At 54.9% G+C, this 11,013-nt stretch overlaps 1 protein-coding gene and 1 long non-coding RNA gene across 2 annotated transcripts; both read right to left on the bottom strand.

Annotated features, from left to right (window-relative positions):
* Nucleotides 1-174: 174 nt before the first annotated feature.
* LOC135980094 (maestro heat-like repeat-containing protein family member 1) lies at nt 175-5,456 on the bottom strand (the record flags this gene model as incomplete). The annotated part of the gene is made up of 8 exons (XM_065580167.1): nt 5,336-5,456; nt 4,820-4,869; nt 4,373-4,480; nt 4,104-4,220; nt 3,771-3,896; nt 2,863-3,009; nt 799-878; nt 175-313 (listed from the first exon to the last, which is right to left on the bottom strand). Coding segments are annotated over exons 1-8 (888 nt in total), but the record flags the coding sequence as incomplete, so codon positions are not given.
* A 4,167-nt stretch (nt 5,457-9,623) lies between these two features.
* On the bottom strand, nt 9,624-10,724 carry LOC135980095 (uncharacterized). The gene is made up of 3 exons (XR_010597322.1): nt 10,614-10,724; nt 10,009-10,082; nt 9,624-9,715 (listed from the first exon to the last, which is right to left on the bottom strand). It is a non-coding gene; the product is annotated as an uncharacterized LOC135980095 (long non-coding RNA).
* Between the last annotated feature and the right edge of the window lie 289 nt (nt 10,725-11,013).

Raw genomic sequence — 11,013 nt, 5'->3', positions numbered from 1 at the left:
TAACTGCGTAGCCACTTGTCACCAGCCCTTTGGAAAATAAACCAAGGGGCTGGATTCGGCTGGACACGCAGCTCTCTGCATCGGGCCAGGGTCCAGCTACTCAGCAGGGGGGTGGCTGAGTTTCCCAGCCAAGGAGGCAGGTGGAAGCTGCAGCTTTGTCCATGCCTCACTAACCTCTGCCCGGAGAGTGGAGCTTTTTGCCACCTCAGTCCCTCTCAGCTTCGCCAGGGCTGGGCGCTGAATCATGGCGCTGGCGATACAAGTCCCGATGGTCTCAACCTCCTGTTCCTTAGACAGGCGAGGCTCAAATTTCCTGATTGGAAGGAACGGAGCAGACGGGGCCATTAGACCGGAGACAGGTCCTGGCATGAGTCAGGTTGAGTTTGATGGCTCGAGGGACAGCTCCCTCCCTTAGCAGCAGAGCTCCAGGGGGCATCTCCAGCAGAGCCACCGCCTAGGGAATGGTCCTGTCTGGAGATGCCTTTGCCCCCTGGGCCCGGCAGGGGCTCTGCTGGGGAAGCTGCTCTCCGGGGCTGATCCTGGGCCCTGCTCTGCGGCTGCACCCATTCACAGCACTTCATGCTGACGGGAGGGGCTCCCTCTTACCAGGCAAGACGCAGAGATGGGGGCTGGATAAAGAGACCCGGAGCCCGAGGAGGATATGGCTCGTTACTGAGCCACCAGGGAGAAATATCCTCCGGTTCTTATTGCAGCTCCTCCCTCCCCCACTTCCTCTCCCTCCATCTGCCCCTCCCCGGCTGCTGGGCTCCGCAGCTGAGTCAGGCCCCATGGACGTACCCTATGTATGAGATGGCCAGCAGGGCATGCTGGTGATCGGGGCTCTGCAGCCGGGCCCGGTCCTTGCCTCTGAGCATCTCCTGCAGCACAAAGCAGAGAGTCAAAGGCAAAAGAATTTGGGGGAGCCCGGTTCCTCAGCAAGACGTGGAATCTCCAAATGTAGTTTGACGCCCCCACCGACCCTCAGCCCCAGCGTGCAGTGCACTGGGGCACGGAGCTGGGAAGATGGCCTGGGAGCGGCCATGTGGCCAGAATGCAGGAGACATTCACCAGAGCCCCTATTTCGCCATTCCTGACGGCACATCTGGAAACTTCAGCATCTGCCACGGAGCAGGGAAGGGGGATCTGGGCAGAGGCGATTTTGTGACGGGGAGCATTAGAGTCCTGAACAGCTGAGGTCAAATATTTTCCTGCAAACCAAGGGAGGGCTGCGCCTGTTAACTCCTCAGGATCATGTCCCGGAGTGAAAACCCTTGGAGTTAATCCCCAGGGCGCTTTCTGGCTGCCAGGCAGATCTCTGAGAAGTGGGATGGGGAATGGTCCCAGCATGAATCCGCTAATGGAAAATAGTGTCATTTAATTCCTTGGGCTGGAATCGCACCAGAAGAATCTGGCATCAGCACTGGGTTTGCAGTGCACAATGTAGAACCCTGGGCACCGGGTCGCAAACACAGCACATGGCCTTTAAACGCCAGAGACTGTGGCACGTGCATCTGCCCTAGGGACCCCTCCCAGGACCCAAGCGTGCTCACTCACCAGCAGGGGGGACAGCACGGTGTATGTGTCCTGGCTCACCAAGGGAATCCTGCTCACTTGGGTGACAGCTTCACCCACCAGCGTGAGGCTTCTCAGAAAAGCAGATCTCACCAGTGGGTCCTGGGCTCACAGGCAGGAGGGGGAGAGAACAATGAGGAAACAGCCACAGGCAATAGAGAGCTGAGACACAAGGCTACAGGGCGAGTCTCTACAAGGGAGCTGCTGTCCTAGGCGGGATTGCCCTCATGCCCTAAGGGAAAGGACCTGGCTTGCCGAGTGGAACATCTTTGCATTCCCTAGGGCTGTGGGTCTCCAACTATTTTTACTGATGACCCTTTCACACAGCAAGCCTCTGGGTGTGACCCCCCTAATAAATTAAACACCCTCTCTAATATATTTAACACCATTATAAGTGCTGGAGGCAAGTGGGGTTTGGGGTGGAGGTTAACAACTCGCGACCCCCCCATGTAATGACCTCGTGACCCCCGGAGGGGTCCCGACCCCCAGTTTGAGAACCCCTGGCCTAGGGGAATATCTCTGGAGATGAATACAAGGAATGGGCTGATTCCCAGAGGTGCTGAGCACTTGCAGTTCCCAGAGCTGTCAGTGGGCCCTGGGGCTGCTCAGCTCCCCTGACAATCAGGTCGTAATTGGCCGATCTGGGACAGGAATCTGCTGCTCTCTGCAGTTGGCTGGGCTCTCCCTACCAAGGCATCCGTTCTCCAAAGAGAACATTTAGTTAAACCAAAGTAGCATCCCCTCTCCTTTTCTCTGGGACGCACATAGGGGCATTGTAACCAGCGTAGGACTGAACGTTGGCCTCAAACCTCCGATGGCAAGAAAACAACCTAGAGTTATCTCAAAAATCCCCCTTCAGCACCAGAGCCTGTCAACCGGGCTAGGGGCCTGAATCCCCCTGTGCGCCTTTTGTGTCCAGCTACACCATTGACGGCAGTGTGTGGGGAAAAAGGCCCTAAATCTTTATCTTCTGATCTGTGAGTGCAGCACAAGCCTAGAGGTACCAAACAGGGTACAGTCGTCTCTGGGACAATAGCACCAAGTGATGCTCAGTTACACTCTAACAAGGCCCAGATAGGAGTCCTTCCATTAGCTTCCACGGGCCTGGAATCAGAGAAGCTAATTGAGATGGGGCAGTCACAGAGAATGGTGCTGTTCCCATGTCTCCTGTCCCTCCTGGGGCAAAGGGCCAGCCCTCTGAGCTGAGTTTATGCAAAGACATAGCTCTGTGCTGCTGTGCATAGCCCAGGGAGGTGCTGTGTGGGCGGACAAGGGAGGGCTCTGACTTACGTGTGGGCTCAGAAAATAATGTTGTCGCATGGGAGCCAGGATATTGAAGCCTATGGTCTCTAGGATGAGGTCCGTGGGGCCTGAGTGGACCACGTGCCCATAGGTGAGGAGCAGGAGGCTTCTCAGCTGCTCGATGGAAGCTGGCTCCTGAGAATTGCAAAGGAAAGAGTGAGGAGAAGGGATGGCCTCCAGCTGCTCCTAACTTACAAATGGGGCCAGGGGAGGATTTTTCACCCAGCCGGCTTAGCAACCAAAGGCTACTCTGCTGAGCTGAATTTCCTGGACTCCGAGGCCCTTCCCAGCTCCCCAGGATTGGGTGGTTGAGGTGACCCGGCAGCCGAAGGGGACGCACTAGCAGCTGCTTTAATTCAGCCTAGCTCCAGAGATGTCACTGGCACTACAGTGGATTGCACTGGCCCAGAGAGTTACTGGGAAGGTGGTGGTGGTGGTGCAGGGGAAGGGGGGATGCAGGTTAATGTCAGACATGCCAGCCCTGGTGAGTCTGCCAGGAAGGTCTGTGAAATAGCCCAGTTCAGGGGAAGACCAAGGGTCTCTTCTGCTAGAAATGTGTCAGCGGGAGCTGATGGCTTGGCAGTGTCTTTTGGGCCCTCTCTGAGCCTTGTTTATGGGTCTGCATGGAGCATGTCTGAGCTCCCCAGGAGATATCCTGGAGAGCTTAGACAACAGGACCCACCTTCCCCCCTGGATCCACCCCATTGTGCTGTGATTGCAACTCCACGGAGGAGTAAGGAAAGGGCTCCCTGCACGGAGGCTGAGCCACTGCTTGGAAATTCAGCTCTTCGCTGAACAGGCTTCTGGGAAGCAGGGTCCTCCCTGGCAGGTCCCTTTACCTGCAAAGGCTGGTGAAGGGATGGATGAAAGAACAGAGATGCTAGGTGGGACCGTACCTCCAGAGAGCCACCGGCAGAAGGCTGGAGCTGCACCCTGCTGACAAACTCTTCCCAGTGCTCCAGGATGGCGAAAATCTCGTCTAGCTGTTGCCTGGCACACAGCCCAAGCGCTCGGGCGAATCCCTGAGAGACAGAAAGATGGAGGTTGGGAATGCTGAGCAACAAGCCAAGGGGCCAAGATGGGCTCTCAAAGTCATTGCCATGGGCATGGGTATAAGGAAGATCTTTTCAATCCACTGGACCTTGTCCAAGGCAGAACATACACATGTAGCATCAGGGGATTGACAAAGAATGAGGGATCACTTGACAGTGGAGGAGCAAAGACCTCACCTCTCTTTCCTCTTCTTCTCGGAAATCGACCATCTCCACCAGAAGCCATAGCTGGGGCTTGATGCTCTCTGCTGGAAAAAACATCATCACGGTGCCCCAGCACTTGTAGAGAAAGCTCTGTGAAAGAGACACCATCATGCGGGATGCATTGGGGCATACACAGAGCCCACTGGGTATAGTTGTCTGTTTCACTGACCCCAAGCTGCCCCTGGTTAGCGACTGCTGTTCTGAACTAGGCACTGAACCCCAATTCCTTCCAGGTCACTGACCTTGTCACCGGGCCGCTTATCACCGTAGGCCAGCTGGCGCCTGATACTAGTGATGAAACAACCCAGCCAGGTGTGGTCCGAGATGAAAAAGAGAAGGTCTTCCAGGAACTGCCAGGGAAAGAAGAGCCAGTTAGAACCGAGAGGGGCCAAGAAACTGGTCCTTTCAATAGCTCCAGCCAGGAACCCACCACAGCTGGGAGGGGAGGGGAAGAGGGAGCGTGCACTGTCACCCCCCACGTCCCTCCTAATGCTTGTGAATCCTTGTGAGCTGCCCCTGGTGCTTCTCCAATTGCATCTGCTGGACTCAGCCGCTTCCTCTGTCCCACAATGTAGTGCTGCTGAGGGGCCTCTTAATCCTGCCTCAGCGTGGGCGGGGGGGGAGGGGGGGGGGCTGGACTAGATGACCTCTTGAGTTCCTTTCCAGCCCTCCATTTCTCTGACCCTTACCTGCAGCAGCTGCTGCTCCCACTCCCTCTGGCAGAAGCAGGTCTTGTGATCTGGAAGAGATGGGCAGGTCAGTTTCCTTTGTGTTTAGACCCTTCTACTGAGGAGCAGCCTTCAACTTGGCTCTTGTTTGGCAGGGGGTGGGGAGGAGCTGCCGACTCACGGGCCCCGAGGGGACCCATGGCTCTTTGCAAATTGCTGATGGACAACAATGCTCCTCAAACCCAAACCCCTTGATGTGAAATACCCAGGAGTTCTGCTTGCCAAGATCCTTCCCTAAGGTGTGAGATGTCGAATGAAGGTTAGATACGGTCCTGGAAAGGATCCTTCCTGTCTAGGCATGGGGGGCTGGGCTAGATGAACCAAGGGATATGATCCTGACGTGATCCTCTCGGATTCCAAGGTCACAGCATCATATTATACTGGATTCAGAGGGAGGCCCTGGCCTCTCCCTCTCTGAGCCCAGCATCACGGTGTCCCCTCCCTTTGCTCCTGCAAGGGGAGACACTCCCTCCTCACCTTCCACGTAGAGGAGCATTTCCGTCTTGTAGTTATTCCAGAACCGGCCCGACCCAGCCTGGAACATGCTCATCAGCTGGAAGAGGAGGAACATGGCTGCCCTTCTGACCTGCACCGTCATAAACGAAGACGCACCGAGCATCTGGCAGACAAAGAGGCAGAGGTGGCTGTACCCCTCCCTTGCGAGGCAGTGTGAGAAGGGAGCTCCCTACAGGTGCAGGGGGAGAGCTCAGTGATGGAGGGAAGGAGACAGCAGGGAGGTGGAGCTGACAACCAGGACAGGATTGAGATGGATATTTCAGTTGATCAGGGGCACTCCATGGACCAGCTATTGGCTCCTTCCATCCTCTCACTCCTGGGCTGGCTCTAGCTCAGATGAAGGGAGACAGGATTATCCAGAGGCCGTCAGGCAGCTGCTGGGTCAGATCCTTGGCCTAGGTTAGAGCAGCACAAGGGGAGCTTGAAGCAGCCCGAAAGAGGCAGCTGGGCCATAAAGGGAATCCCCAGCTGCCCCTTGGTAAGGGAGGATGCTGGAGGCCAGAGGGTAGGAGGGGGCCTGCACAACAGTCCCTAAGGGCTCATTCCAGCTGGCTTCTATTGGAGCCGTCTGAGGGCTGCACTAACTGGTGCTGGGGGACCCGGTCCAGCCCCAGGATCAGGGGAGCCAGGAAGGTGGCTGGCTCAGAGAGCTCGCTGGTTCTGTTAAATGCCGAGAGGCGCTGGGTTGATGTGCAATGAACGCGAGGAATGTGACGAGCCAGCTCCTCTGGGGGCTGCGGGGAGAAGAGCCACCACACACTGCATGCCAGCTCTGGGAGCGGCTCCTTCCCACTGAGCAAAAGGAACCTCCTGGCTGCGGGTTACTCACCAGCAGCCGAGCCAGCAGCTCCTGGGGTAGAGTGGACTTGGGGCTTGACCGACACCCTGTGAACAGAAAGGGGGGGCATCCCATCAGGCTCTGGAGGGATCTTTTGCATTCGTCTCTGAGCTCTGCCTGCGCCCTTGACGGCTGGCTGTGTCCTTGCAGTGAGCCAGAACCAGAGCCAAGAGCTGATCCCCACCCCACCTGGGGGCAGACGCCTCTCGCTACAGAAGGACTAAGAGCGGGTGGATAAAATACTGGGACTCACCTCTGTTCGCCTTGCCGCACCTCCTGGCCAAGGGCAGCCTGCCTTCCTCCTGCATCCTCTTTACCACCCCGACCGAGGTCTGCAGGAGGAGAGGCAGGGCTGGCCCATGGGCTGCTGGGCTCAGTTGAAGGAGCAGCCCAGGCCATAAAACCTGCAGAGCAGAGAAAAGCCATCTCAGTAGGGAAATATCCTCTTCCTGCACCAGCTCTCTCTTTCCTACTAGACAGGACCCCTGGCCTCGCCACCGCCAGCCAGAGCTCTCTACCCAGCCTGAACCATGCAGCGATCCCCACTCCCTCCCCCTTCACACCTATCAGTGTCTGCCTCCAGCACCAAATCAAGTGACACATGACTGACCCCCCGCCTTTTGTTGAGTGTAGCATCGTCATTGACAGCACAGTATTTCCTAACTCCAGTCCCACTGGGAAAGGCTGTGTTCTCACGGCAGGAACGCAATACACCAGCTTGATAAATAAAGAGGAGACTAGGAAACCCAATACTATCAAGTGAAACCATGACAGGCGCTCAGGGAGGTTTGAGCTCTGACCTTCACATCCCCACACAGACCTGCGCCACTTGAAGCACAGACGCAATTGCTGTCTGCTGTGTGGACAAGAGGGGGACTTAACACACACTGTGCCAGAGGGTTACACAACTCTTTGCTAGACAGTATAGAAGAGTGGAGATCAGGAATCCCCGGGGGTCTATCCCCACCTGTAGTAACTAAAGCACGTATATTGGGCATGCTCAATCTGAAAGACAGTGTAGCTGAGTGCACAATACTTGGGTCTGCCTTATTAGAAATGTGACTTCTAGTCTCAGCTCTGCCTGAAGTGACCGTTGTAGATAAATCTCTGATAATTTTCATATCACTTTACATTGTGCCTCTTCATATAACCTTGTGGTGGGTCTACCTACGTGTGACCTCTGTTTTCATGGGACTTTGTATCAAAGCCTCATTTAGAAACTTTGCATTGCCCTTGGTAGAATATTATAGCCCCTAAGGATAGAATAAGATAGAAGAAAAATTTCTTTTTGCTAGCAGTAGAACAAGAGCTCTCCCCCCCCCCACTCTTAATCAATTGCCCTGTTGAATGAATGAGGTGTGAATGAGCAAGGCATGGAAGGCAGCACCTCCAGACAGCCTCAACTGTTGGAGAGGGGCTGGAAGCCAGACCAAGGACAATAAAACGTGTCAAGTGGGCTCATTAAAGACAAGCAGACATACCAATGGCCTCGGGGGTTAGAAGCGAGCACCTTCTTTTGGAAACACCCTCTTTGCAGCATTGGGACAACACTCAAAAGAAAGCAGCACAAAGGACCAATGGACACAGACACAGAGTTTGAATCTGGTATAGATTTGCATAAGAGGAAAGCTGCTATAAAAGTGAGGTGTCTTCCAGAGGACTCCGGGTCTCGTCTTGTCAACATGGGAGCATCGATCCGGATCGGCAGAAGCCCGGCTCCACCCCTTCCCCATCTAACTCACCTGGCCAGTGAAGTTAAGGGGAGCAACTAATTGGTAACAACAAGACGGAGTGTATTTGTGTGTGTGTGTGAGTGTAAGTGTAATATATTATATGCATATAATACAGTGTTAATGAATACATGTATTACTAATAAATGTGGCGTTTAGTCTTATTCCCCCTGAAAAGATCCTGTGCAGTACTTTAAGTACAACACCGTGCGCAACCTCGCTGTTATTTTGTTCAGTGTGTGGAGGGGGCTGGCTAATACTTGACTGCTTAGGCTTGCGTTCTGACGCCTGGGTCAGTAATCAGGTCTGTGCAAAAAGAAGAACAGGAGGACTTGTGGCACCTTAGAGACTAACAAATTTATTAGAGCATAAGCTCTAATGCATCCGAAGAAGTGGGCTGTAGTCCACGAAAGCTTATGCTCTAATAAATTTGTTAGTCTCTAAGGTGCCACAAGTCCTCCTGTTCTTCTTTTTGCGGATACAGACTAACACGGCTGCTACTCTGAAACAGGTCTGTGCAGTGTGTGGAAACCTAAGCAATAGTCAGCAGAGATGAGATTTGGATGTAGTGTCTCCCAGCTCAGTGGACTCTCCTGTAGGCACCAGGGTAGTGTGGGTGAGAGGCAGGAACTCCTGGGCTAGGGTTGGCTTTTGCAAAACAAGAATGTGCTGGGCTGTATAGACCCCAGCCTGTAACAGCCAGGGAAAAGTTAACAGAAGGACCAATGAAGAGGGACTGAGCTATGGAAGCTGCAGAACCAGCATGACTGACCACAGGGGATACTCGAGCGGAAGAGCCCCTGTGACACCAAACGCTGGCGTGCAGGGGCACTCAGCCGGTGAGTGTTCCCTGTTCCAAAGACCCAGGTCTGGCTCGGATCCGGGGTCCATTTTAACCAACCCCATGATGTTCTGGAGCGGGGAGGCTCAGATAAATAAGTCTGGTTGGGGCCTGTCTCATTGAAAAGCTCAGACCCAGAGAGGCCTGTGTCCAATGGAGAGGGGCAGGGTCACTTACATTGGCCATTCTGGGGGAGTCAGCCAGGGACTGCAGGGTGCTGGAGCAGAGCTGGCGGACCTCGAGCTCCATAGTGCGCCTCCCGTCTGCTTCCTCCTGATGGTGAGAAGTAAGGGAGACACCAGGGAGATTTAGATTCGGTGGAGAGCTTCGTGGCACGGTAACTCTAGTGGGCATGGCAGGGGGTGAAAATGGGGCTTGAAGAGAAAAGGCGCAACCCTGGCTGTGACTGTGCCATAACCAGCCCAGGGTCTGTGTGGAGCCAGTTCTAGGCTCCACCCCTCTGCCTGGTGAAAACCAGATCCATCATGGCTTAGTCTCCTAAGGTGGATGATCACAGTGAGGCAAGAGAAGGAGGAAGCCAGGGGTCCTGCCCTCCCTGCGCGAGGGACAGAGCCCGGACAGCAACTGGGAGAGGGATCAGAGAGAATGGGCTGGGAGGAAAAAACACTGTCTTCTATTTGTCATCATCTTCCATCAGTAGACGGAGGGTGCCGTCCCCAGTTCCATCTGCTTCCCAAGTCCTATTTGCTGCCCATCCCCATCTGCAGCTGCCCCCCTTCCCTATCCCTTGACCCCATGTTCTGCCCTGTTCACGGGCTCCCGTCACCAAGGTCTCTGCAGATTCTTACCGTGCTGTCGAGGGTCAGAGTGCACTGACGAACCAAGAAGTCAATTAAGGGTCTTGAGGCAGATTTCTCCAAGAGCCCATGCGCCCCCATTGTCCTTATAAAATAAGCAAGGGCTTCTCTGACCTGCCAGACCCAGAGAGAAACAGAAATGATTTGCACACAGTTTGGAGGGACCTTGTCCCCTCCCAGTCCAGGCTGGGATCCTTTCTCAGCGGGGGGTTTGGTGAAATACTGCTAGGCAGCCCAGAGATGACAATGCAGCCGGAGCCCTGCAGGGATTCTCTCCCCCACCTTCTGCCTTACACTATGGAGCACTGATGGGTCATGTGTTTCGATGCACAGGGTCCCGGCAGGCTCTGCACTGGCAGGCAGACATTCACTAGCTTTGGCCGCGTTGGCCATGGTTCTAGACTCACCCGTATGCTTGTGCTCTGCAGGAGTGGCCCCAGGGCTATGAACAGCTTCTCGGTATTGTGCGTCATTTCGGAAACTGTAAGAGACACAGACACACGGCTCGGCAGGGTTGATGTTAAACTGGGGTGTGCAGGGACCTGAGATCTCAGGAACCTTAGAGCAACCTCAATGTCCCTACATGACCCTCCTGGCAGGTTACCCCCATGGGTAACCAGCTGCATCTGCCCACGCTTGCAGTTCCAGCAGTGACTGTCCTCTCTCATTGCCGCAGCTTCGGCTGAGGGGCTGCAGGCAGAGGCGTAGCGAGCGCTCTCCGTACCCTCCGACCGGAGGGGGCCCCGCAAGGAAGGGGGCCCCTAAAAGTGGCAAAATAAATACCACATTCCAGTTTCTGCATTGTAAGGGGCTCCGCCCGGACATATGTTCGGAGGGGGCCACCGTTCGGAGGGGGCCACGTTCTTTGTTGCTACGGCCCTGGCTGCAGGACTTGGATTATCTACTGCAGACAGGTATAAATGACCCCAATGAGGCCCAGTGCTAAGCGCTGCTAATTGCACAAGAGGCCATAAGACATCAAAAGACAAGGCCTCGCTGTGGGGTCACTTACTGTTGGATTGGACTATCCGGTCCAGAATGAAGAGACTGGCACAGGTCTCCTCTTCCTCGTCCTTGTTCAGCCTCCTGAACAGGAACACGAGCAGTTCCACCAGGAACAAGCGAGCTGCAGGAAGAGGAGTGAATCAGACTGGGGTGAGTGAAACATAAAGGGGAAGGGAATATAGTTCTATGCCTGGGCTCTGAAATTCCGCAGGCTCTGGGAAATCTCCTTCTCTGGGAAAGGTGAATGGGTTTCTTACCCAGATGGATCAGAGAGTCCAGGGCCTCTCTCCGCTCCTCCAGGGCCTCTCTGGGGAGATGACACACCTAGGGGAAGAAAGCAACACCAGCAAAGGCAAACTAGATCAAGTGTCTCTCAGGCCCAGCCCTCGGATGGCAGAGTGAAGGGG

Source organism: Chrysemys picta, unplaced genomic scaffold (genome assembly GCF_011386835.1).
Source record: "Chrysemys picta bellii isolate R12L10 unplaced genomic scaffold, ASM1138683v2 scaf1824, whole genome shotgun sequence".
Classification (NCBI taxonomy): Eukaryota; Metazoa; Chordata; order Testudines; family Emydidae; genus Chrysemys; species Chrysemys picta.
This window is presented reverse-complemented; position numbering and strand designations above follow the sequence as displayed.